Source organism: Euprymna scolopes, chromosome 11 (genome assembly GCF_053919585.1).
Source record: "Euprymna scolopes isolate OS-2025 chromosome 11, ASM5391958v1, whole genome shotgun sequence".
Classification (NCBI taxonomy): Eukaryota; Metazoa; Mollusca; class Cephalopoda; order Sepiida; family Sepiolidae; genus Euprymna; species Euprymna scolopes.
This window is the reverse complement of record NC_136492.1, coordinates 100,863,234-100,888,765: the sequence shown is the minus strand read 5'-3', so window position 1 is coordinate 100,888,765 and position 25,532 is coordinate 100,863,234. Positions and strand designations below refer to the sequence as shown.

At 31.7% G+C, this 25,532-nt stretch overlaps 2 protein-coding genes across 2 annotated transcripts in view; one reads left to right on the top strand and one right to left on the bottom strand.

Annotated features, from left to right (window-relative positions):
- The window catches only part of LOC145288001 (NFX1-type zinc finger-containing protein 1-like), a 43,901-nt gene extending 38,249 nt beyond the window's left edge, over positions 1–5,652 (top strand). Inside the window, exon 4 of the mRNA XM_080135999.1 lies at positions 5,019–5,652. Within this exon, the coding sequence (XP_079992125.1) occupies positions 5,019–5,212 (194 nt within the window). The 3' untranslated portion in view covers positions 5,213–5,652. The remainder of the gene's footprint in view (positions 1–5,018) is intronic.
- Positions 1–25,532, bottom strand: part of LOC145288003 (uncharacterized) — a 39,048-nt gene that overhangs the window by 1,590 nt on the left and 11,926 nt on the right. The window contains exon 2 of the mRNA XM_080136003.1: positions 21,712–21,752. The gene's annotated coding sequence lies outside the window, so the exon portion shown is untranslated. The remainder of the gene's footprint in view (positions 1–21,711; positions 21,753–25,532) is intronic.

Sequence of the window (25,532 nt, the reverse complement as noted above, 5' to 3'; positions counted from 1 at the left end):
ATACATTAGTGAAACGTGTGCTTTTGATGATGTAACAGAACGGACGGGTCAAGAGGTCAAGAAGATTAGATTGCAGAGTTTTTGAGTTTGGTCACCAAAGTGAACAGATGTGTTCAAGTCCAGTAAGTGGGGCTAGAAAGGAACAAGCAATGTAGACACGCAATCAGACTCCTGAGTGAAGACCAACTAAGACAGCCTGAGATTTATATTTATAAAATATAAAGTCATTGTCTTGTGGTTCATAACTGAAGAAATTCAGGTGTCTTAATCAGTTATGGTGTTGGTCGTTGCATGTTTCATTATAGAGTCTTCAGCAATGATGACAGAAAAACTCTGGAGAAAGAAAAGGTATGAAGCATCTTCTGATATATCCACCTTTTTATAACATAAACACTTGTGATATCCTGCTGTACAATATATATATGTTGATTTGATACGTGGCTTATACAACATGAACATCATTTCAACAGAGAGTTTCCATTGTCTTCCAAAACAAGAGAGTATTATTAAAAAATCTTTTATTAGACTTTGATACTCCTATCTTTTACTTAAAACTCAATTATCTAATGGAAATAAACATAAAGTGCATTTTATATAATTAAATTATTCAGCTAAGCGGATAACATGGCAGGGATGAATATAAAATTTGTGACGTATTTGTGTCGCGGAATGGCACCAAATTAAACATGTTGTATATCATGTTTGAATCGTACATGTTTGTGCGTGTACATGGCACTAACAAATGTTTGTTGTGTTCTCATCATAAACAGACCATATGTATGTATGTTCGTTGCATTTGTTGTGTAACAGACTATTGTCCTTGTCCTAAATGTCGATTTTAGTGGCCTGTGATTCATCTCATCTAGGGGTGTTGGTGCGTGCGTGTCAGAACATATAATACACGTAACATACACCTGATGACATACCTGTTCTGCTGGCTGTTTCTTGGACCTTCGTCAACCGTCCTTGGGAGAGCTGGAATCTGTTTTAAGGAACACTTCAAGACAGGACCCAAGACGATGTGAGATTTTATGTATTTTATTCACTCCCAGGTAGTATTAGCAGATGGGAGTGATCGACAATCTTTGGCTTGGGGTGGTTCTTCTACGTTTTCATTCTGAGACATCCCCTCCTTCATGAGGAAACCCATTTTAGCCCATCTGTCTTTCTTGGTGTCTCAAATCCAACTCCAACTATGCTTATGCAAACTTGAACATGTGCAAACTGACTGGTCACAAAGTTTGACAACCTGTCAAAACATGACGATTCAAATCTTTGTTGTCCATTCATTGCTAGATAGATATCTAGTTATATAGACGGATTTGATGGATAGATAGATAAACAGATAATAAATAGATACACAGATAATTTACTGCTTCTACCCATCTATTCTCTCACAGTAACTGGAGAGTGACGATATTAATCTCAGTGTGGATCTCTTTATATCAATTAAGTTTCCTGCTTTGTATGTGTGTCTGTATGCTTCTCCCCTCTACATGACTTGACATAATTTTTGTTTTTATTATGAATTGAATATTTAGTGCAGTAAAAAATGAAACTGTAAAGTATTTGAATAAAATTTTAACAAATCTTATTTAAAATGATAAGTTAATTACAAAATTAAATTCATCAGAATGCACCCCCCCCCCCAAAAAAATATGCATCTTAGTCTTGCAATAAAAAAATGCAATGATGTAAAGTACTTAAATAAAATTTCAAAAACCCTATTTAAAAAAGATACAACGCCTAGGAAAAATCCTCATGGGCTCTGGTATTGCCTCTATTTAAAACATACTTTAGTTACAATATTAAATCCACCAGAATTCATTTCCAGTTTTTCTTTTTTTTTTTTTTTTTTTTTTTTTTTTCAATAGTTGAAAAAAAAAAATTACTTTGCAACTCTTTTGAAATTTGATACTGATTTAGTGTCAAATAAAGTCAATAAAGTCGTTCCTGTCTTTGAAATCCTTAGCAAACCTTCATGTATTGAAAGTCTGAGTCAATATTTACACACAATAATTTTATAAATTAAAACATTACCTAAACAATTAGTTTTATACGAATTTGGTTCAGTTCATTATTTAAATGAACAAATTATAATATACTAATTAGATTTAACCTTCAAATCAATGTATATATAATGTAATGAACAAACAAAGCGATGTATAAAACTGATTTATTACCGTATGTACACACGTGCGAATTGCTACTATAAAGATGGTGCCTTTCACTGCATGTGTGGAAAAACTCCGATGTCATTTTATTTTCCTCCCACTACATCTAATGGTTTCTCTTACTGGAGTTGCATGTTGGGTATTCCCCATTCCATTTGTCAGGAATCAAACTCCCTGGAATACTTGCATTTGAGGACAGTGGAATCACCCAGTCTGTGTCCAGATTTTTATTTCTTTTATGTGGGCTTTCACTTTCCAAAACTCTATCTGAGTCTGGCTCTGTCCATTTTTTTTTTTACATGGTCCACATGTCGCCTTACCACTCTCCCCAACTCTAGTTCAATTTCATATGACACTGGACCTGTCCATCTCTTGACCACTCCCTTTTATCATCTTGGTTCTGTATAGAAATTTTTTGCAAAGACTAATTCATTCTCTAAATTCTCGTATAGTTAGAGAGTTGTCACAATATTTTTTTTTTGATATCTTGGTGTTTAATCATGCACTCCTTCACTGTAGTTTCCTGCAGAATGATTCAATCCAAAACCGTCTTTATTTTCCAATTCATTAATAATTCCGCTGGTGATACGCCAATAACCATTTGTGGTGTGGAGTTATAAGACAATAAGATATGGCTTAGTTTTGAACTTAAAGAACCTTTGTCATGATTCACTTTCTTCATCCCTTCCTTAAAAATTCTCATATCTTTCAGACAATCCATTCGAGGAGGGGTGTTTTGGTAATGTGATATGTTGAATTCCTTGTCTAGACATAAACGCTTGGAATTCTTCACCTACAAAAACAGTCATATTGTCCGTTACGATTTTTTCTTTTGGTAACCCGTAAGTTGCAAAAAATATTTGTTGGTTTTTCAGAGTGATGTTTGTGGTTGCTGCATTTGATATATATACAGCTAACCATTTGCTGAAAGCATCCACTATTACTAGAAACAGGTGACCTTTAAATGGACTTGCATAATTTATGAAGTTTGGACCATTCCTCTTCAGGAATTTCCCAAGAATGCGAAGGTGCAGTTGCTGACATTTGATTGGTTCGTTGACACTCATAACAATTCCTCACCTTAAATTCTATTTCCTAGTCTAATTTTGGCCACTAAAAATAGCTTCTGCTCAGCCCTTTCATTTTTACAATTCCTGTATGTCCCTCATGAAGTGCCTCCATGAGTTCTTTTTGCCCTTGTATGGGTACTATTACTTGCTTTCTCCACAATAAGCATTCTTCTACAATTCTCAATTCATGTCTTCTATTGTAGTAACAGTGGCAATATTCTGTGGTCTGGCCATCCATTTTTTTACATATTTCAGCACTTTTTTAAGAGTTTGTCCTTTTTTTGTCTACCTGGTGATTTCTTGGTATGTAACAGGAATTTGATCCAGGTAATTTAGCAGCATGATGTGTTCCTCTGGTATGGGCACTTCTTTCAGTTTTATAGGCCTGGGCAACCTACTCAACCCATCTGCATTTCCATTTTTTCTTCCTTCCCGATATTCTACCTGGTATACATATGCGGATAGGATTACTATCCAACGATGAATTCTCAACAAATTGATCTCTGACATTTTCTTATTTTCTTGAAAATATCCCGAAAGCAGTTTATGGTCAGTATATAATGTGAAGAGCCTTGGTCTGTACTGGTACCATTGTTCAATTGAACTATCAAATGCTTCCAACTGACCAAAGGTAGCCATAATTTGTTCTTTGTTTAAATCTTCATCACTAAATTATAATGAACAAAGAGCAAGGTGATCTATAAAACTGATTTATTGCCGTATTTACATGCATGCAGATTACTACTATAAAGATGGCATCTTTCATCGCATGTGTGGAGAGACCTTCGATGCTATTTTATTTGCCCACAGTTCAAGGGACATCACTCTGTCCAAGCATGTTTCACATAATTTACATATAATATTCTGCTTGTTCCTGCCTTAGTTGGTTTGTATGTTATACTCTGAAAAAAAGGCAAATTCACTAAATTTGACTTTAACAAGGCCAATCTAGCAACTCTGGACAAGAATATGTGAATAACCTTCCTTTGATGTAGCCTCATTTTCGAATATCATAATAATATATAATCATTGTTGTAATAGTATGAGAAAGGAGCTTATAATAATTTCGATGTGCAGCGGTTCTTCGCCAAAGAAAAAATTCAGCAAAACATTATGTTTAAAGGAGTAAATTAAAGGTTGTTTCTTACAATGTTGATTTTTTTTTTTTTTAATTTGTATTGAACTTTGTAGCACAATATTACTTTTTGTGTATTTATTACTACTTGTTAATTTATCTTTTTGTTTTGGGGTCAGTTTTATACTAAAAATACGATGGACACTATTTTCATAAAAATGTTAATAAACTTGTATTTGCTGCATGATATCAGTTTTTCTACAAAAAAAAACTTTTGCGCTATCTAGGAAAAGTTTTGGTGAATTTTGACAAGTATGAGAATCTTAAAGGATGCATTGTCTTGGCAGTCAACAACAGATACAAGTTTTTCTTATACTTTAGCAATTTTGAGTGTGGAAAAATTTATCCAAAAATCATAGGAGTTGTACTGTTATTTTGACTTTGTAGGCAACTTTACGGCTAATATAACCTTCAGCCTTCTTCAGGTGTATCTTATTGAATTCTTTCTGTTGAACTCTAGAATCAGCATGGAATTTCGTATGGAAACCTTTCATTTAATCCAAGAGGGTAGTATGCTCTCATTCTCTCAGCCATGGCTAGGTCTAGTATATTCCTAAATAGTGGCACCGTCCATGCTTTGTTTGGGGTGAACATAACTAAAAAAATAAATATAACAAATGTCTTTCTTTGTGTTTTCAGGCCATGTCTACGCAATTGGTGAATGTGGAGGAGCAACAGAACGTTCTAAATGTCCAGAATGTGGTTTGATCATTGGAGGAGAAAACCATGCATTAGCTGAAGGTAATTCTCACGCTGGAGAAATGGATGGTAGTTCCTATGCTGCCTACTCAGAGGAAGCCAACATGAATAACTATCATTTCGACTTTGAATGAAATAATTCCATATCAAATTATTTTGTTTTCAAGAGAAAGATAAGCAAACATTGAAAAATATCACATGAATGTTAAACTATATACTCTGTTTTTTATATATAAAAAAAAGTATTTTAAAAAGTAATACTCAAAGTTATATTGTCATCTGGAAATAGATACTCAAATGTTACCTTAAATTGGTACATTAATGTTTGTACTGGTCTTGATAGACAGTGACCACCACTTTCCCCAGCAGTTTGAGACAGGTGAAATATTTGCTATAAACCTTTAAATATTCTTGAACTTTGACCAATTATAGAACAATGTTTAATTTTATACAAAAAAAAATCTATAAAATATCATAAGCTTAATATTAGTGCTTTGTCCTATTACACATAAAAAATTCATTTTAATTAAAAACACCCAAAAAGTAATTTGTTGTTACAAAAAAAGAAAATAAACTAATTTTAATTAAAAATATTCCCAAAAAATTTTTTAAGAAAAAAGTTAACTAGTAATTAGAAGAAATCTTCTTTTTTTTTTTTTCTTTTTTTTTTTTTCCTGATTTCTGACTGCATCACTTATTTGATTGAAATATTCTGTTCTCCTATTTTATTGTATTTACCTGCATTTCCCTCTTGTCATAATTTCTTACAAATGTAGACATTTATCAGTATCATAGATATAAGAGTTGTTGAATTTGAAAATAAAATAATTGTTGGTTAATTATACTTTCCCAGAACATTGATTTTGAACCATCTTAATGTTTTCTTTTAAACAAATATAAACAGTTCAGGTTATAAGGTGGATAATTATAAATAATTAAAGCTGTTTTATGAATGGAAGCCTCTCTGTTCTCTTACCTGTCACTTGGCAATTGTCTTTCTCCTAAATTTTATTTATCATATGTTGTACTCCCGTCCTATAATAACAAAAATGGTTACATAAAAAATTATAATATTAATATATTATAATATTAAATCATGGCTCCCTGGCAATATTGATCAACACCACCTCCCTTTATTACAAGAACAAAAAAATTATAACTCCCTACTATTATTAGTACTTTATTTTTATATTTATATTCTTACTTATTAAAAATATATAAAAGTTAAAAATATATATATATATATATATATATATATATATATATATATATATATATATATACGCACACATTTTTTAATATTATACATTACTAATGTAGTTTTGGATTTCCTTTATTAATATATTTTGATTAGTTTTATACGATTTAAAAGCATCAGGATAATGAACAAATGCTTGAACTGTTTAAATATTTTAGTTCATTTATTTCAGTTCATATAAAGATTTGCGTGTCTGTTTCCTTAAAACAAATATACATTTATAATGTATATATTTTATAAGACAATTTTAAAAATTGTAACGGTTTATTAAGCTCAATGAAAATGAATTTACACTTTCAGAGCATCTGTAACTTTACTAAACATTTCAAACTCACAGGAATATACACTTAATTCACATTCATATTGTTTAAATTGCTGCGTCTTACACATGTTTCATTGAATGGCATAAACCAAATAAATTATCTGAGATTTTACATTAGTTCGTCAAAGAATAAAATGTACAGTTTTATTTATATATATCCATTTTATTCTTTGAGCTAATGAAAACTCTCTGCTTTGTTTGGTTAAGTGTATATTCCTGTGAGTTTGAAATGTTTAGTAAAGTATATATTAGGGTATTGAAAGGCAGTTAAACTTCATGCATCCCATTTAGTAATGTCATTACTATTTTATAAATTTATCAATTGTACACCTTTTTATTTGTGTATGCTTATAATTTCCAGAACTTTTGTGGATATATTGCATCCTCATCTCTATCCACCAGTTGAAATTCGCCATGAACCTAATCCTAACACGGCTTAGCTGCATTTGACTTGATATTGCTTATCTGCTGTGTTTCGATATGTTTTCAGATCTTTAAATAAACTCAGATAAGTTTAAAAGCGGCTCATTTCCTCATTCTTTCATATCCTTCATGTTTGCAGACCATCTCATCCGAACCACTTGATAAACTTAATAATGTATCATCTTGCTAAATTGGGATGCTTTATATTCCTTGTACACCTCTAAAGGTAACCAATTAGATAAGTCCATTAGATAAGATAATGGGTATCTCAAAGATAGATAAAATTATATATCTTTAGTAAAAACATTATTATTCATCCAAGATAAATGCTTTTGTAGAATAAATCTCTTTGAGATTTATCCAAGAATTCAGAGAAATTGTCTTGCCATTTTGAGAGATTCTCTGTGATTTCTACCTCTACCCCTATCAGCCACTCTTTTTCCTGAAATATGCTTATGTTTAATGTATGAGCCTCTCAGTTGTACATAATAGTATTATTGTACACTGTCCATCAAAAATAACAAACAAAAAATATGCTTCACCAGTGTTTGCACTCTCTATTTATCTAGATCTATTGCTAAAATATTTATATAAAAATCATAGAATTACCTCATTAATTTAATTTTTCATATATAAATTATCATTTCTGATGACCTAAAGAAAATAATGTCTACCACTTTTTATCATAGTCAAAAATTTCTTTCTCAATTGATTTCTAGCAACGGAGTAAGTCTAACATGCTATTTGCCTTCTCATTTTCCCTCTCTTGAAATGTTTTTCTGAGTCGCTAGAAAAAAAACGTATTCGACTTGCTAACTTTTGCATAAATGAATGGAAGTATATATATTTTTTATACAAGATTGAAAGATAAAAACTATAGTATAGAAGTTGATTAAAGTATTCGTCTCATGCTTCATACTGTCCAACTGTTATTTGTCTGGGAACACTATTTGTCCTTCCCCTGCTATAATGCAGATTTTGTGTCTGTCTCTGACCAAAAACCTCACTATTCTCAAAGATATTCTGTCATATTTTCAACGTTACTTTTTTAAAAATTTTAAAAGTTAAGAATTTTCTCTTAATATTAATATCTTCCAATATCCCACATTTTAAAGGGTATTTTATATATAGATATTACCTTGTATTGTTTATTATATACTCAAAATAACTTTTTAGCAGGGTAAATTTAAATTTTCTTTGTATACTAATTTTTAAAAAGCAACTTTCAGTCAATATTATTAAAATCTGCTGTTCATTTTGAATTTTTTTTTTCATAACTATATATATATATATATATATATATATATATATATATATAAGATTCTTGATAAATTTTATTGAAATATATTATCTCATTAAAACAATAAAATATGCATGCATAGAAAGTAAATATATTGATTTGTATTTATATTAATCAGTTTTGTAATTATTTTCAATTTTATTGGATATATCATAAAAATATGTTTTGAAAATTTAAATTAAAAAAAAAAAAATTAAAACAGTTGAATCATTCAAATGCCAAATCCAAGAAACAAAAATCTCAACATGTAACTTAGAAGAAAATATTTATTACAATATTTTTGTATCCATTAAAACATGGCAAAAATTTTCCTGATTTCCTTATTAACTTTTTAATTATTAATATAAGTGGTTTATTCATTATTTTAAATAGACTTTTTTTGTAATTGAACCAAGACTTTTGCAAGGTTATAGAATTTTTTTAAGTTAACATTTTAACAAAAACAATAAAATTTCTCAAATTCAATTTTTGTTTTGTTTTTATTGTTGTTTTGGTTAAAGGTTTTTAAAAGCTTTATGCTCTTACACATTCAAAGAATATAATTTTAGGCATTTTCTTTTCAGAAAATTTGATAAAATCTCAAAGTACTCATGATACAACAAAAGTCTGTCCTCCACGGGTGATATATAGTGTTTGCATATATGTTGTATGGCATTCACTCTTGGAAGGTTGAACTAGTTTCCTTTTAAAGCAAGAAGTGTCGAGGTAATATTAAATTCACAGGTGGTTCCCAGTCGCTTTTAATGTTTGGTGCATTTTTGGTCAGGAAGCCAGTATCGTTAAGTAGCTTGATCTGGTAGCACCCAACGTCCCAACAGGTATTACCACTCTGTGCCAAAGTGGACTTAGGGAGCAATAGCAATTAAGGGGCAACTTCACATTCCCCACACCCCCAAATGGGGTCTCACTATTAGATATCTTTTTAAATCATACCCAGGACCATGTATATATGTGTCTGTCTCTATCTATCTATCTATATATATATATATATATATATATATATATATTATTAATGTTGGAACGATTGATCAGAATGACCTTCAGACCGTAGTTGAATGGGGACGTAAATGAATGGTGACATTTTAATGCTAGTAAGACTAAGCTGCTCTTCTTTAACAATTACAAGAAATCTCTCCAACCACCAATAACCATGACAAATAACACCCTACCTGAGAATTCTTCCATCAAACTCCTGGGCTTAACATTCACAGGAAATATGAACGAATAAATACATTGAGGACATTACGACGGCTGCTGCAAGGAAGGTGGGCTCCCTCTATTGTGCTAGAAAACTGCTCACACCTGAGAGTTTCCTGTACCTCTATAAGGCCACCATTTGGCGACGTATGAAGTGTTGTTGCCACGTCTGGGCTGGTGCATCTACCACTAGTCTCTCCCTCTTGGATAGGATCCAAAAAAGGGTCTGCAATCTAATAGGCCCCATTTTGTCAACTAGGCTCCAACCCTGTCTCCATCGCTACAATTTTGTATCCCTGTGTCTGTATTATAAATATTCTAATGGAATGTGCCCTGATGAAGACATTGTACTTGTGCACCCTCAACATACATATCCCTGACAAACCTGCTTGGCAATTAAATCACACCCTTCACTGTTGAGGTCCCTAAATGTCATAAAATTTGCTACTCCAATAGCTTCTTCCGTAGAAGAGCTAGACTTTGGAATTCTTTTCCTGCTGCCTGTTTCCCAAACTGTAGTGATATGCAAAGTTCAAATGTGATGTAAACCAATATCTTAATCTTTCTTAGGCATGGTCTTCATTAGTAGTCCCTTTATATCCAATTGGCAATATGTCTTGTTTTGGGTGAAGGTGAGCAAAAAAAAAAAAAAAATGTGTGTATAAATTGAGAACTGTTTTTAGGCGAAAAAAGAAGTAAATTTCTAATTCACTGAGGACAGTTAAATTATGACTGAAATATTCGGATGTATGAAGGACATTCCAAAATAATGCCTCATAATTTTTAATTTTGCTCAACTGAATCAGAGGGGATTACAAATTGCATTGGTATTATTACTGAACTTAGGCATTCATGACCTGAAAGTGTCATCTTAATGCTGCAGATATTGACAGTATAAGACTCTAAAAATACAACCCGTCATGAATGTGTGCCAGAAGCAGAGATGAGTTATTGAATTCTTCCACGCAGAAAAAATTGAACCAATCAACATTCATCAGCACCTGTTGAATGTTTATGATGTCAGCACGGGAGAGGGGTTTGTGGATTTCAGAGTGGCAACAGATATGAGTGACAAAGTGCACTTTGGATTTTTATGGACTGAAGCATCAAGGCTTTCATTTACTTGCATTGAGAATAGTGGTAACTATATAGGAAAATAAATTCTGATGCACAAAAGGTCACTTGTTTTAATTGTATCTTAGTTGTTCAATGTCTTAGTTTCTGAGTTAAAAAATAGGACACCTTACTTTTGGAACATCCCTTATTTTCCATTTTTGAAAGAAAAAAATATCTATCTTGAGCACAGAAATTGGCTTTTTTAATGTTTTCATATCTTGAATGTCTTTAAAAATGCAGAAATATTGAGGGGGAATACAATGATGTCTTGGAGGTACTCCATTTAAATCTGAATATGAAATATAATGTACAAATAAGAATGAAAAACTCTCGGTATTTGTGGTCATGAGTCTCAATAAACAGCTACAACATTTGATCTCACTATGATGACACTGAAACTGTTAGGGGTGAACTGTATAGTAGGTTAACAAAGACTGATCAAATTATATTTCTCTACAACCTGAATAAAACATTACTTTCAGCTCCTTGTTAAAAATTGCTATATAATAATTATGCCTGCAAAAAGCAAAACTTTTCCATTAAATATGGTGTTTTTTAGGCAGCAACATTTTTTATGTGAAAGATATTACAAAATCTTTTTTTAAATTTTTTTCTTTTAGTTCTTTGTAAGAATAATCAGAACAGCTTTTCATAAGTGATTGCGTAAATCACAACAAACTCTACTATGTCTTCGAAAATATGAATTCTGCTATTCTGTTGATCTCTTAATCCTATTCCTACAATACTAACTTTCATGATATTGTGTAAGCTCATGAAAATCAAAACTTTAAGAGAAAAAACAAAAAGCTTTATGTTCCTTGTAGGACCTGGGAATCAAACGTTTTTTTTTTTTTGTTTCTTTTTACTCATAAATCATATTGCTTGCATAAAATGTAATAAAAAGAAATGAAGAGTTAAAACGTATGAATAAGTTAAGTGATTACAAAAAAAAAAAAAGAAACTGCTCTGTTCTTTGAATGCTATTCTTCTAATCTGTTATTTCAATCAAAGTTTTTAAAAAAATGTAGATTAAAGGTGCATTCTATATTTAAATAAAAAATGTAGACTAGCAAGACTAAAGAAATGAAATGCCATTGCTACAAAGAAATAGTTATACTATACTTCCTGATATACATGCGTTGCAGTAATTGGAGACCTGAGTATGAAAGTTTGAATTCCTCCAATTGTATAGACGACTGTTAATGGCTGTTAAGAAAAAAATATATAAATTATTGATAGCGATCAAAATAAATGAATATTTTCTAAAAACTTGCAACAACAATAGGTCTAAATTTTTTTCAAAGTAGATTTGTTTAGGTATCTTGGATAGAAAGCTGCTTGTTAATAGAATATGGGAAAAATCACTTTGTTTTATTATTATTATTATTATTATATATATATATAGTTTTTAAAATATAATTATCCACTGACACATGTTTCGTCGTCTACGACTCATCAGAGTGGCTGAATCTAGCGAGATTTGAAATCGGGACCCCACAGTAAGAAGCCTAAACCCTTACCCCTCGTCCACTTCGCTGACTGTTCAGATATATCGCGATTTACGTAGATGTCATTTGTTTTGTTTTTTTTGCGATACATTTTGATTGAATTCACTTATTTACGAAAGTGCATTTTTACCTAAATGCGAGTTGGGAATAAATTTCCCTTTAACCAATTTGGTACCCCCATATGTAAATATCGTAAATAAGTGAATTCATTCAAAACAACAAAACATGTGTCAGTGGATAATTATATTTCAAAAACAATATGTATGCCGCTCCCCATATGGGGGTACAGAATTGGTTAAAGGGAAAATTATTCCCAACTCGCATTTAGGTAAAAATGCACTGTCTTAAATAAGTGAATTCATTCAAAACGTATCGCAAAAAAATAATAAAAAAACATCTATATATATATATATATATATATATATATATATATATATATATATATAGGTTAATCATTTACTTGAAACGTTACTCAGTTTGTATATACCAATCGTAATGGATTCAAAATATTATTCTCATAAAGTTTTTTATAATGAAAAAAATATTTATGTAAATTTGAAAAAATTCAAGCTCAATGCCTTTTTTATTGGCTTCCAGAGCATACATAGTGTAATATAATAATTCTCCAAGTTCCAAATATCGAGTTTTCTCAGTTGGTCATCTATTACTTTTCAAAAGGTATCCATTGCAATATTGTTACTAACAAGTCTGCAAAATTGTCTTTGCTGCATATTTAGTCGCATACTGATCAGATGTTTACTCTAAAACACTTCTAAAAAAAACACCATTTTGGACAGCTTACATGGTTCATGTAACCAACATGCTCTGCTGTTTTTTTTTTCTCGTTACGGAGTGGCAATTTCCAACTATGATGAGAAGGCCGCCAGGGTAGATAACTAGCACACATGAAGTTCTATAATTTTATCAATAATTTTTCAAAAGAAAAACAGAAGGAAGAAAGGAATATCTAAAATTATTCAAAACTAAAAAATAATCTCAAAATTTTGACAAACTTCAAGAATTAGATGGAGTTATCTCTTCCGGTGCCCCCTCCCTCCTCCTCATAGTTGGAAATTGTCAAAATGATTCCATGACTTTCAATAAAATTTGATTTTCTTCCGTAAAAAAAAATACAAAAAAAAAAAAAATACTTTATCAAATTAAGTGATTTTTTTTTTCTTTTTTTTTAATGAAAACTTCATTCCACAAAGAGCATTTACATCAAGAGACTTTTCTTTATTTTTGGTTTTTAATGTCTTTGCTAAAGTGTATTAGCACCATTTAAAAATATGCAATGAACTTGGCTGTTTTTCAGAATAACAAAATATTTTAAAGCTGGTAAGCATTAATCAGAAGTGATTTTCCAGGGCATTCATCTTGAAGCACAACACTCAGCTGATGAAGAATAACAACTACTGACAATAAGGGGGGGGGGGAGTAAATATCTAGTTCACTGAGGGCAATTGAATTATGACTGAAATATTTGGATGTATGAGGGACGTTCCAAAATAATGCCTCTTAATTTTTATTCTGCTCAACTGGATCAGAGGAGATTGCAAATTGCATTGATGTTATTACTGAACTTATGCATTCATGACCTGAAATTTTCATCTCTCTGTTGCAGATAATGACAGTGTTAGACTCTAAAAAAAGCATCCCTTGTCATGAACGTGCGTCAGAAGCAGAGATGAGTCATTGAATTCTTTTATCCAGAAAAAAATTGAACCAATCAACATTCACCGGCACCTATTGAATGCTTATGAAGCCGATGCAGTTGATGTCAGCAGGGAGGGTAGAAGTGAAAGGGGGAGAAAGTCAAGTGTGAGTCAGTTTCTGACAAAAGTTATGAATTCAAGTTATCAATATTCCATGTATATTCAAGTTTTGTGTGTCTTTATTTACTTCCATTTTCTGCCGATCGTGTTGCTTCACGATAAATGACTTGAAAAAAACCCTTTCTGATTAATGTCTACCAGTCTTAAAATAGGCAAACGAACTTGGCTGTATTTCAAAATATTTGTTTAATAGTAAAAATTAATCAGAAGAGACATTTTCAGGATATTCATTGTGAAGCAGAATGGTCAGCTGAAACCAGAAGTAAAAGCATGCAGAACTTGATCAGAGCCAATCTTTCTTAGCCTTTTTTCTGTATTTGTTTATAAAGATGGTGACTATATTTTTATCAGTGACTTTTCATTTCAGCATTTCAAGTATACGATGAAACGCGTTATCTATTCATTCATGATCTATATGTGTTTTCAAATTTTAAAGCCGTTAAAGTTAGCGTGAATACCGATTTTAAAAAACCTAGCCAACCTTATTTAGTCACCTGTTTGTGTTAAACAAGATGGTTACTTTACTCAGAATCGATATCTACATGAATTTTAAAGGCTTATAACTTCTATTAAATATATTCTATAAGAAAAAAAAAAGATAACACAAATAGGTCACATATGAAAAGAAAAGAAAATTGTTTTTCACTAATTTCCCAACTGTATTTCCTTGAAAAAGAATTTATGTCGGTAATAGTAATGAGTGTTCATATAGATTCGTGATTTTTTTTAAAACAGAATTTACCATTAATTATTGCCCTTACATTAATAAATGAGAAACCCTTTAGATAAAAAGGGTGTGTGTGTGTTCTCATCAAGTGGTTCCAATATAGGGTGTTTGTTTATTGTATTGGGAACTATGCACATGCTAAGTATACCAAAGAGTTTTCCTGTTAATTTTTCTGTTAATTTAAAAATTGTAAATATCGGGTGAAAAAATTTGAAGATTGCTTCTTAAAAAAAAAAAAATTAATTAAAAAGAAAACAAAGAAAAAAAATTTCTCCAGATAACGAAACTTGAAAATCTACATATTCTTCCTGATGAGATCTATAGTCGTGTTTCTTGAGATTGTCAGTGAACTTTGTTGTCTTCATCTGCCCTTTTTCACAACAATTTTTCATAACATCAAGTTTTTTTTCCAAGCTGTCTGCCCGTGATAAAGGGCCAAAGAGCTTTAACTGTCTAACGCGGACGGTATTGAGTAGTGATCTGCTGTTTTCTCCCTTATGCATGACTTCTTCATTTGTCTTCCTTTCTGTCCATGAAATTCATGAAATTCTCTTTAAAAACTATATCTCTGCTGCTTCCAAACGACTTTCACCTGCTTTCGTTACTGTCCAACATTTGCAACTGTAAAGGAGAATTGACCAAATGTACGTCTTCATGATTTTGGTTTTTGTGTTTAGTTTGTACGAGCCCTTTCCAGTCTCGCACAAAAACATGCGTTCACATCTCAAGCCATTTTTCTTGTAATACACATACGCGCACACAGACATACGTGCGCACGTACACACACATAGATATATTCACGTTCACGTACATACACTCACATTCATGTGCATACACACACACGCTAACGTACACACATGTACGCACACATGGGCAACATCACTTCCCCTTTGAAGAAAATCCACAGATACGCAAAAGACCACCGGAAACAACTATAAAAGCAAGAGACCTGAGCTGTTTCCTTCTTTTCGATTCGGCTCCCGACCTAAGCGGTTGACAGACCATCCGCTCCCTTTCGGGGCGCGCGCAACACATCCCCTGCTATTATGTATGGGGCAAGAGCCAACAGACAGTACGTACACCTTACACACTTTCTATCTCCATGGCCTGGATTATCTTTTTCTCTCTCTCTCTCTCTATACAACAATAGACTTTCCCTCTCACCAGCTAACAGCGAGAGACACGTGCCAAACAGGATTGACTTTCTCTCTCTCTTTCTCTCTCTACAACAATAGACTCCTTCTCACCAGTTAACAGCGAGAGATGTACGCCAAACTAAACACGTGCTGTACCCTTTTCTTTCATTTGTTTCTTCACAAAATAAATTCTAGTTCGTTTATTTCAATTCAATTCATTTTTCCTATTTTTCATGACTGGGAGATATATAATATATATCCACCAGTCCACGATGAGTTTTATGTTTCTGTGCTGCAAGGCGCACACTATGCTTTAGAAGGTGGATTTTACCATCACAATTCTTTTCTTGATTTCTGTGTTACTTTTACCATCAGATGTAATAGTACAACCGAGGTACTTGAGTGTATTCACCTGTGTGAATGTTCACCTGTCTCACCTTTACATTTGATATTGCATTTTGATACTTAAACCTTTTTTGGATATAACCATGCATTCTGTCTTCTTAGCATTAAGTTGCACCCCTTTCTTCTCACTTTCATTTGTCAATATTGTCAGTACTTGTTGCAATTCGTCTTTGGCGTCTGAGATGAGGACAGTGTCAGCTGCATATCTCAAATTGTTGATGTTACAACCACTTATGCTAACACCTTCTTGATTTTCAATTTTGCGTAAAATCATTTCACTGTAAATGTTAGAGGTCAGGCGAGAAAACACACCCGTTTCACTTCTCTACAGATTGATCTTTAGCCACTGCAATCATTGTTAACCTTGATGGCCGCCTTCTGCTCCTAATAGAGGTTTCTGAGTGCACTAATGTATTTTTGGTCGATGTTAACCGGAGTCAAAATGCCAAACAAATCCCTGTGTTATACTTTGTCAAATACCTTTGAGTAATCTATGAAGTGCGGTTATAAATCTTTCTGTACCTTTATGGATCTTTCTATGAGGATTTTCAAAATGAATACGGCATTTCATGTATCCTTATCAGCCATGAAACCAAATTGTACTTCAGATACTTCTGGCAAAATCTTGTTCCTCATTTTCTTCATGAGAACAAGTAGAAGAACCTTAGTTATGTGACTCATTAGGTTGATTGTACAGTATTGTTCAGTGTGTTGTATTTGTTTTCTTAGAAACAGCAATATAAACTGACTTTTTTCATATCTTCCAGAATAATACCGCTGTCATAAATACTGTTAATCAGTTTTATGACCGCTTTGAGTTCCAATTCATCAAGAACAGTAGGAGCTTGATTGGAAAGTTGCCAGGTCTTGGTGCCTTCCCTTTTTGTCATTTTTCTGAAAGCACTGTATACTTCATCTTGGAGTATCACAATAACTTCATTTCTTTGTATTCCGGGTGGTGGACCTCTCTACATATCCAGACCATCGATTCAAAATATCTTTTTCCATGGTAATGCCACCATTTTTGAATTTAAGACAACCAATATTGACAGTGTGCATATTCTAATCCCCTGCCGACAGGGCAAAGATGACAGGTAAGTGTTACTGTAAAGTGCAGTCATTTTGGTAAAAAAATTTTTTTCACTTTTTTATGTCTTTCAAATACTTATTCATTGTATTTGGTTTGCTTGAATTATAGAGGAGATAATTTTGTTTCCTTTGTTGGCTTTTGCAGAACATAATTAAGTTTCACAAAGAGAAAGGAAAAACAAAAATCCTCAATGTTAAGCACATTTATCTCAGGAAGCCAATGTTTTCAGACAGCCTGGTCTGGTAGCATCAATTTAGAAACTGGTCAACCCTCTGTTGTGTTAGAAAGTTTAATCAAACAATTACCGTCACCTTTTATCCTCTTGGGACACTTTAATAGCCACATCACTCTATGGGGATTTAAACCAACAAATTCAAAAGGAAATAAAAGTGAACAATTAATCAACTAAAACGATTTATGTCTCCTCAATTAAAAGAATCCAAAAGAATTTGTTGGCAACAGTTCATTAACAAAGTTAACACTTCAACGAAACCCAAAACTATATGCAAAATGATCAGAAAAAGTTTATCACGAAGATTTGTTCTAGGAGTTTTTCGTACATCCCTGGTGGAGAGTCTTTATGTAAAATCTCATGAATGTAAAGAAAGGAATTGTCCGTTGCTTACAACACCAAGCAAAAGCAATATGTAGTAAGATCAGTGCATATCAAGAAGAGATGGACAGTTTAAGAGAAAACTTCCACCGAAACAACTATTCAGAGAGCATGACATCAGCTCCAAGAAATCTGGACCAAACAAAAAAGGACACCATTCAGAAACTCATCACAGTTTGTATACCATATATGAAGGGCTTGTCTGAAAGACTTCAACGAATATTTACTATTAATTCACTATTAATCTCAAACCCAAAATTATTTGCTACTAATTTACTATTGTTCTCAACTCCAAACTTATTTACGAATAATTCACTATTAATCTCAAACCCAAAATTATTTGCTATTAATTATTTTCTCAACTCCAAACTTATTTACTACTAGCTGTACCCTGCCACACGTTGCAGTGGCTCAATTTGGTGCAATGGAAAAATCTAATAAAAAGAGAAAATGCATGTTTCTTATATTCTTAGTACAGCAGTCCACTCCAAAGTGAAAAAGACGGTGACAATGAAAAAAAAATGGTACTCTTGGAGAATTTGATCTGGATCCTCGAGAGTTTCTGTCAATCATGATTTGGGCTCGACCAACAATCAGTGGATGAAGCCGAACGTAGCAAAAATGTTGAAACGCTAAATGTTTTTTTTTTTTTTTGTTTTCTTTATACAAAAATGTGAGTTAGTAATTAATATTTGGGTGATGGGGGGGGTAAGGTAAGGTAAGTTACGTTTCTACCTAACTGGATAATTGTTTAGTGCTTTTATGTAATGTAAAATATTTAATTGGCTTGAAAAACAGAAATGGTTGCGGACTCTGTTGAATACGTTAAGTTTGGGAAAGTAAGTTGAAAACTAAAAACTAAACAAAACAGTGTCAGAAACCCACTGAATATATGTTACCATGACATAGGCTGGCATAATCGGTGAGTTTCTGACAGTATTTTGTATAGTTTTTTAGTTTTAACTCACTTTCTCTAACTTTACGTAATCAACAGTGTCTACCACCATTTGTAGCTTTCAAATACACTGATAAACACTGTTTTTCAGGCCAACTAAATGTTACATTAAATGAAAAGGGTTTATATTACTAAACACAGATACAAAGAAGTTGTCAAAAAACAAATATATAACAAATAAATGTTATCAAAGGCAAGAAAAGTAAATGTTCTACCTAACTGGATAAGATTTTAGTGTTTTTATGTAATGTATAATGTTTAATCGGTTCAAAAACATTCAATGTTTATTGGTATATTTGAAAAATACAAATGGTGGCAGACTTTATCGAACATGTTAAGTTTGGAGAAATTTTGGGAAAATGAGTTTAAACTAAAAAACTATATAAAATACTGTTAGGAACTCACTCAATATATGTTACCGTGACATAGGTTGATATATAATCGGTGATTTTAAACTTTTGCTCAATACAGGTGACGACTTTTAGAGTCCCTTTTAGTGATTACCTGGTTTGAGGATATTTGTAAAACTAAACGGCAAATCTGCTCCAAAATATCCGGTATTATTTTACTTTAAGGCCCGTTTCACGTTCGTATATAACAAAATATTTTATTGTAGATTTCGGTATGCTAAAAACGAATCTGCAAATCGTTTCCGTAGCAAAAAGAAAGTTTTCATGATATTCATGAAATTACTTTTTCGAAAAGTGGGTGATTACTTTTCAATGTAAATTTAACTTAGAATGAGCACCCACTTTCTGGCCAACTGAGGGAGGGGCATTTTTCTGTGTGTTTCTTGGCTAAAAAGTTTTTTGTTTGATTTCTTTTGCATGGTAATAACCCCTGAACTCTGGGACTATTTTCCATTTCAGATGTAGCCTTTGTTTATGCTACGCGTAAGCATAAAGGAAGGCTGTTAAATATGCACTCGCGTACCAAACTGCCTTGTCAAAAAATCTTTAAGCCAATAAACGCGAACATAAATCCCCCTTCCTTAGATGGCCAGAAAGTGGGTGCTCATTTTAAGTTAAATTTACATGGAAAAGTGATTACCCACTTTTCGAAAAAACTTTCTTCATACGAAAACTATTTTGGTACTCCTTGGGCGTTGAGTTCCATGGCGACCCACAGAATTATTTAATGGTCGTTCCCTTAGTCCCCCCCCCTTAGTCAACGCTAACGCATGCGCCCGTAACATTTTTTATTTATTTACTTACGTGGGGGAGTTATACAACCATCACCCCCGAATTTCTATACTGATAGGTTTTTGGAAATTTTTTCACTGGATTATTATTGATTGAATACTAACCAGATTATGAAAAAAAATTGAAAAAAAAAAAAATGATTTCAACATTTGAAAGGGGTGCTCACTTTTTAGTTACCACGTTCTGGTAAATCGGTCACCCATTTTTTTTTTTTTTCACTTTTAGTGTCTTCGGGAGATATAAAATGGTCTCATGTTGACGAAGCAATGTATCGGGAGGCATACAGGATGGAAAATTATTGGTAAATTTTTAGATTAGGTCCACCTCCACAATTTTCTTTTAAATGACGACTTGTAATGGTTTTCGACTATGCTGAATATGAAAATCGCATTGAAATTTTGCAGAAATAATAGTTATCAAGATATAAAAAGTTGTATTATGCATTGTATTCTTTGGCGGCCATCTTTTTTACTTACGTGCGTTTGTTTATGGCACGCACATGCACGTTAAAAGATGGCCGCCAAAGAATACAATGCATAATAAAACTTTTTATAGCTTGATAACTACTTATTTCTGCAAAATTTCAATGCGGTTTTCGTATTCAGCATAGTCGAAAACCTTCAAAAGTCGTCATTTAAAAGAAAATTGTGGAGGTGGACCTAATCTAAAAAATACCAAATTATTAAACATTTCTCCAGCATGTTAGTGAAATTTATAATACTTAAAAAAAATTAAAAAAAAACAACAAAAGTTTTGAAAAAAAAAACAAAAAATAAAAACCTCACCTTTCATAAAAACAGATAAATTGTAAAGAAACACCCACAAACTCACCTTTCATAAAAACAAATTATTTTTAAAAAAAAAACACCCACAAACTGACTTTTAACTAAATAAGTAAAAAAAAAAAAATTTTTTAAACTCGAAACTTTATTTACATAAAAACAATATAAAAAAGTCATGTTCATTCTATTTTTTTTTCTTTGAGAAACAAATATATTCCTGACTTACTAATGCGGTAGAGGTTCATATTATTTTTACTTTCTATGGCTTTGATATACCCGCGTTTTTATTGGTTACAAAATGGGTAACTGATTTATCAGAACGTTGTAACTAAAAAGTGAGCACCACTTTCAAATGTCGAAATAATGATTTCTTTTTTCAAATTTTTTTTTCATAATCTGGTTAATTAGTGTCCAATCAATAATAATCCAGTGAAAATTTTTTTAAAAAACCTATAAGTATAGAAATTACGCATGGGGGTGATGGGTGTACAACTCCGCCTCTTACGTTGCCTTTTGCCCTTTAACAAATATTATTTACGTTGGCTTAACTCTTTTCATAAATAATTAAAAAAAAAAAGTAACTAAACGATTTATTGATAATTTGTCACGTGTACAAACATTTATTTATTTATTTACGTTGGCTTAACTCTTTTCATGAATAAAAAAAGTTTTACTCTTTAAGAATAATAAAAGGAAAAAGTTACTAAACATTTATAAAAGGAAAAAGTTACTAAACATTTATTAATAATTTCTCATGTACTTACGTTGGCTTAATTCTTTTCATGGAGGCCAGAGGAATAGTTGGCTGAAACATTGTAAAACAACAACTAATGAAGATGAGAATAATAGTCCGCATAAATAAAAATGGTGCTAATGCAGAGAGTGATCTGTGCTATTTTTTAAATCGTATTTCCACATTTAATTAAAGTTTTATGATGTTTTTTTTTATTAAATTGTAAGGTTAAAGTACAGAATAGGTACAAAACACTCTCCCCTCCCCATGTTAAGAATGGCTTTTTAAATAATAACGTTATTATTTCAGCACGGATAGTGCATGAGTACCATAAAAATTAATATGAATAATACTCATCTCAATAAGTGAAAGGCTCATTTCTACCGGAAATGATATGGCGGACAGTCTCGCAGTTAAGAAAAAAATATTTTTATTTTATTTAATATTTTTATAATTCACAATGCTAAATTATTGTAATAACATGCAAACATTCCTTGACTCTAAAGATGGTATGTCTGAAAATTTCAAATAAATTGATAATGTAGAAATATGGTTTTATCGACTTTGAACGAACCAAGAATTACATTTTTATATATATAGACTAGCTGTACCCTGCCACATGTTGCTGTGGCTTAATTTGGTGTAATGGAAAATTCTAATAAAAAGAGAAAATGCATGTTTCTTATATTCTTAGTACAACAATCCACTCCAAAAAGTTTTAAAAAAAAAAGGCGAAAATGAAAAAAAAATGGTACTCATGCAGAATTACCGTCAATCATGGCTTGGGCTCAACCAACATTCAGTGGATTAAGCCGAAAGTTGCTAAAATGTTGAAACGCTAACTAGTTTTCTTTTTTATTGTATTCAAAAATGTGAGTTTTTAATTAATATTTTGGTAAGGGTGGGGGAGGGTTATTATACACGGATTCGAAAAAGTTGTCCAAAAACGAATAAATGAAAGCAAAGGTAAGGTAAATTACGTTTCTATCTAACTGGATAATATTTTAGTGTTTTTATTTAATGTAAAATGTTTAATCGGCTAAAAAAACTCAGTGTTTATCGATGTATTTGAAAAAGATGAATGGTCGTAGACTCTATTGAATACGTTAAGTTTGGGAAAATCAGTTAAAAACTATACAAAACAGTGTCAGACACCTACTGATTATATATTATTGGGACATAGGCTGGCATATTTGGTGGGTTTCTTATAGTATTTTGTATAGTTTTTTAGTTTTAAATCATTTTCTTAAACTTAACATCATCAACAGTGTCTGTCACCATTTGTATTTTTCAAATACACTGATAAACATTATTTTTCGAGCCGACTAAACGTTATAGTAAATAAAACGGGGTTGTATTACTAAACATAGAAACGAAAAAGTTGTTGAAAAATAAATATAACAAATAAATGTTATCAAAGGCAAGATAAGTTACTTTTCTACCTAACTGGATAAGATTTTAGTGTTTTTATTTAGTGTAAAATGTTTAATCGGTTCGAAAACATGTAGTGTTTATCTGTATATTTGAAAAATACAAATGGCGGCAGACTGTGTTGAACGCGTTAAGTTTGGGAAAATGAGTTAAAACTAAAAAACTATACAAAATACTGTCAGGAACTAACTCAATATGTGTTACTGTGACATAAGCAGACATGTATTCGGTGGTTTTTAACAGTATTTTGTATAGTTTTTTAGTTTTAACTCATTTTCCCAAACCTAATGTGTTTAACACAGTCTGCCGCCAATTGATAATTTTCAAATATAGAAGTAAACACTGTGATTTTCGAGCCGAATAAACATTTTACATTAAAAAAACAAAACAATTATCCATTTTGGTAATAAAGTAACATATCTTGCCTTTGATAATATTTGTTACACATTTATTTTTTGACAACTTTTTCGAATCTATATGTACAGTAGTACAAACCCAATAAAAACACTAAAAATTATCCAATTAGGTAGAAAAGTAACTTATCTTGCCTTTGAAAATATTTACTTGTTATATATTTGTTTTTGTTGACAATGTTTTCAAGTTTTTGTGCAAATACAAACCCAAAGGTGTATTTTTCTGTCTAATTTTATTTTTAGTACCGCGCTTAAATTTAAATTTCACAATATCTTTTTTGGGGGAGGGTATTTTTTTTACATTAGGTCCACCTCCACAATTTTCGACTATGCTGAATAAGAAAAATTTCATTTAAAATTTGCAGAGGCAATTAGTTTTGGGGATATAAAGACCTGTACTATTCACTATAATTCACTGGCGGCCATGAATAAACACACCCAACCTCCCAATATTAAGAACGGCTTTCGGAATAAACAATACCCATGCCTAACTACATGTTTTAACCTTTCACCTGTCTTTCGTCTTTTAAAAACGGCTTTTGGAATAAATACCACCATTCTCCTCATGTTAAGAACGGCTTTCAGAATAAACACCCCCAAACTACCCATGTTAAAAATTGTGGAGGTGGACTTAATGTGAAAATTTACCTTTTGTTTTTTTAATAAATTGTTAGTTGAAAGCACAGAATAGTGACAAAACACCATCCCCTCCCCTTGGTAAGAATAGCAAAAAAAAATAATGGTTTTCTTGGTAGAAACTTTTCTGTATTTCACCTAACAATTTCTGCTGCTAATAAACTTACTGATTCGCGCTATTTTTTAAATCGTATTTCCACATTTGATTAAAGTTTTATGATATGTTTTTTTATTCAATTATAAGCTTAAAGTACAGAATAGGTACAAAACGCCCCCCCCTCCTCCCCATGTTAAGAATGGCTTTTTAAATAATAACGTTATTATTTCAGCACGGATCACTCTCTGCATGAGTACCTAATATTTTTTCTCAGCCATTCTTACCATAGAGAGGGGATGGTGTTTTGTAACTATTCTGTGCTTTTAACTAACAATTTATTATTAAAAAAAGATATTGTGAAATTATAAAAAAATAAAAAAGATATTGTGAAAGTTGAATTTAACTTGAAAAAACAAAAACAATGTGAACGGCGCGTTCAACATTGTTGCCGGAGCTTATTTGGCAATAAGGTCACGTTAGTCGATTAACGGGTGCTAATGCACTTACTGATTGCGCTATTTTTTTAAATCGTATTTCCAAGTTTAATTAAAGTTTTATGTTTTTTTGGTATTTTTTTAGATTAGGTTCCCCTCCACAATTTTCTTTTAAATGATGACTTTTAAAGGTTTCCAACTATGCTGAATACGGAAATCGTATTGAAATTTTGCAGAAATAAGTAGTTATCGAGATATAAATAGTTGTTTTATGCATTGTATTCTTTGGCGGCCATCTTTGTTACGCACGTAGATTTGTTTATGACGCGCGCAAGTGTGTAAAAAAGATGGCCACCAGAGATTACAATGCATTATACAACTTTTTATATCTTGATAATTACTTATTTCTGCAAAATTTCAATGTGATTTCCGTATTCAGTATAGTCGAAAGCCTTCAAAAGTAGTCATTTAAAAGAAAATTGTGGAGGTGGACTTAATCTAAAAATTTACCGTTTTTTTATTCTATTGTAAGGTTAAAGTACAGAATAGGTACAAAACACTCTCTTCTCCCCATGTTAAGAATGGCTTTTTAAATAATAACGTTATTATTTCAGCACGGATCAAATAAGTGCACGAGTAACCAATTTCTTTAATAAAGAAAAAGCATTCATATTTTCTTATATAAAAACAACTTCTATAAAAAAAAAAAGAAAAAAACGTGTACTTTCAATTTTTGTTAAAAAAGGCTTTCTTAAAAAAAAAAATACGGTAAAAAAAAGGAAACAACAAAACATTAATCGGTATTCATGCAGAGAGTGATCCGTGCTGAAATAATAACGCT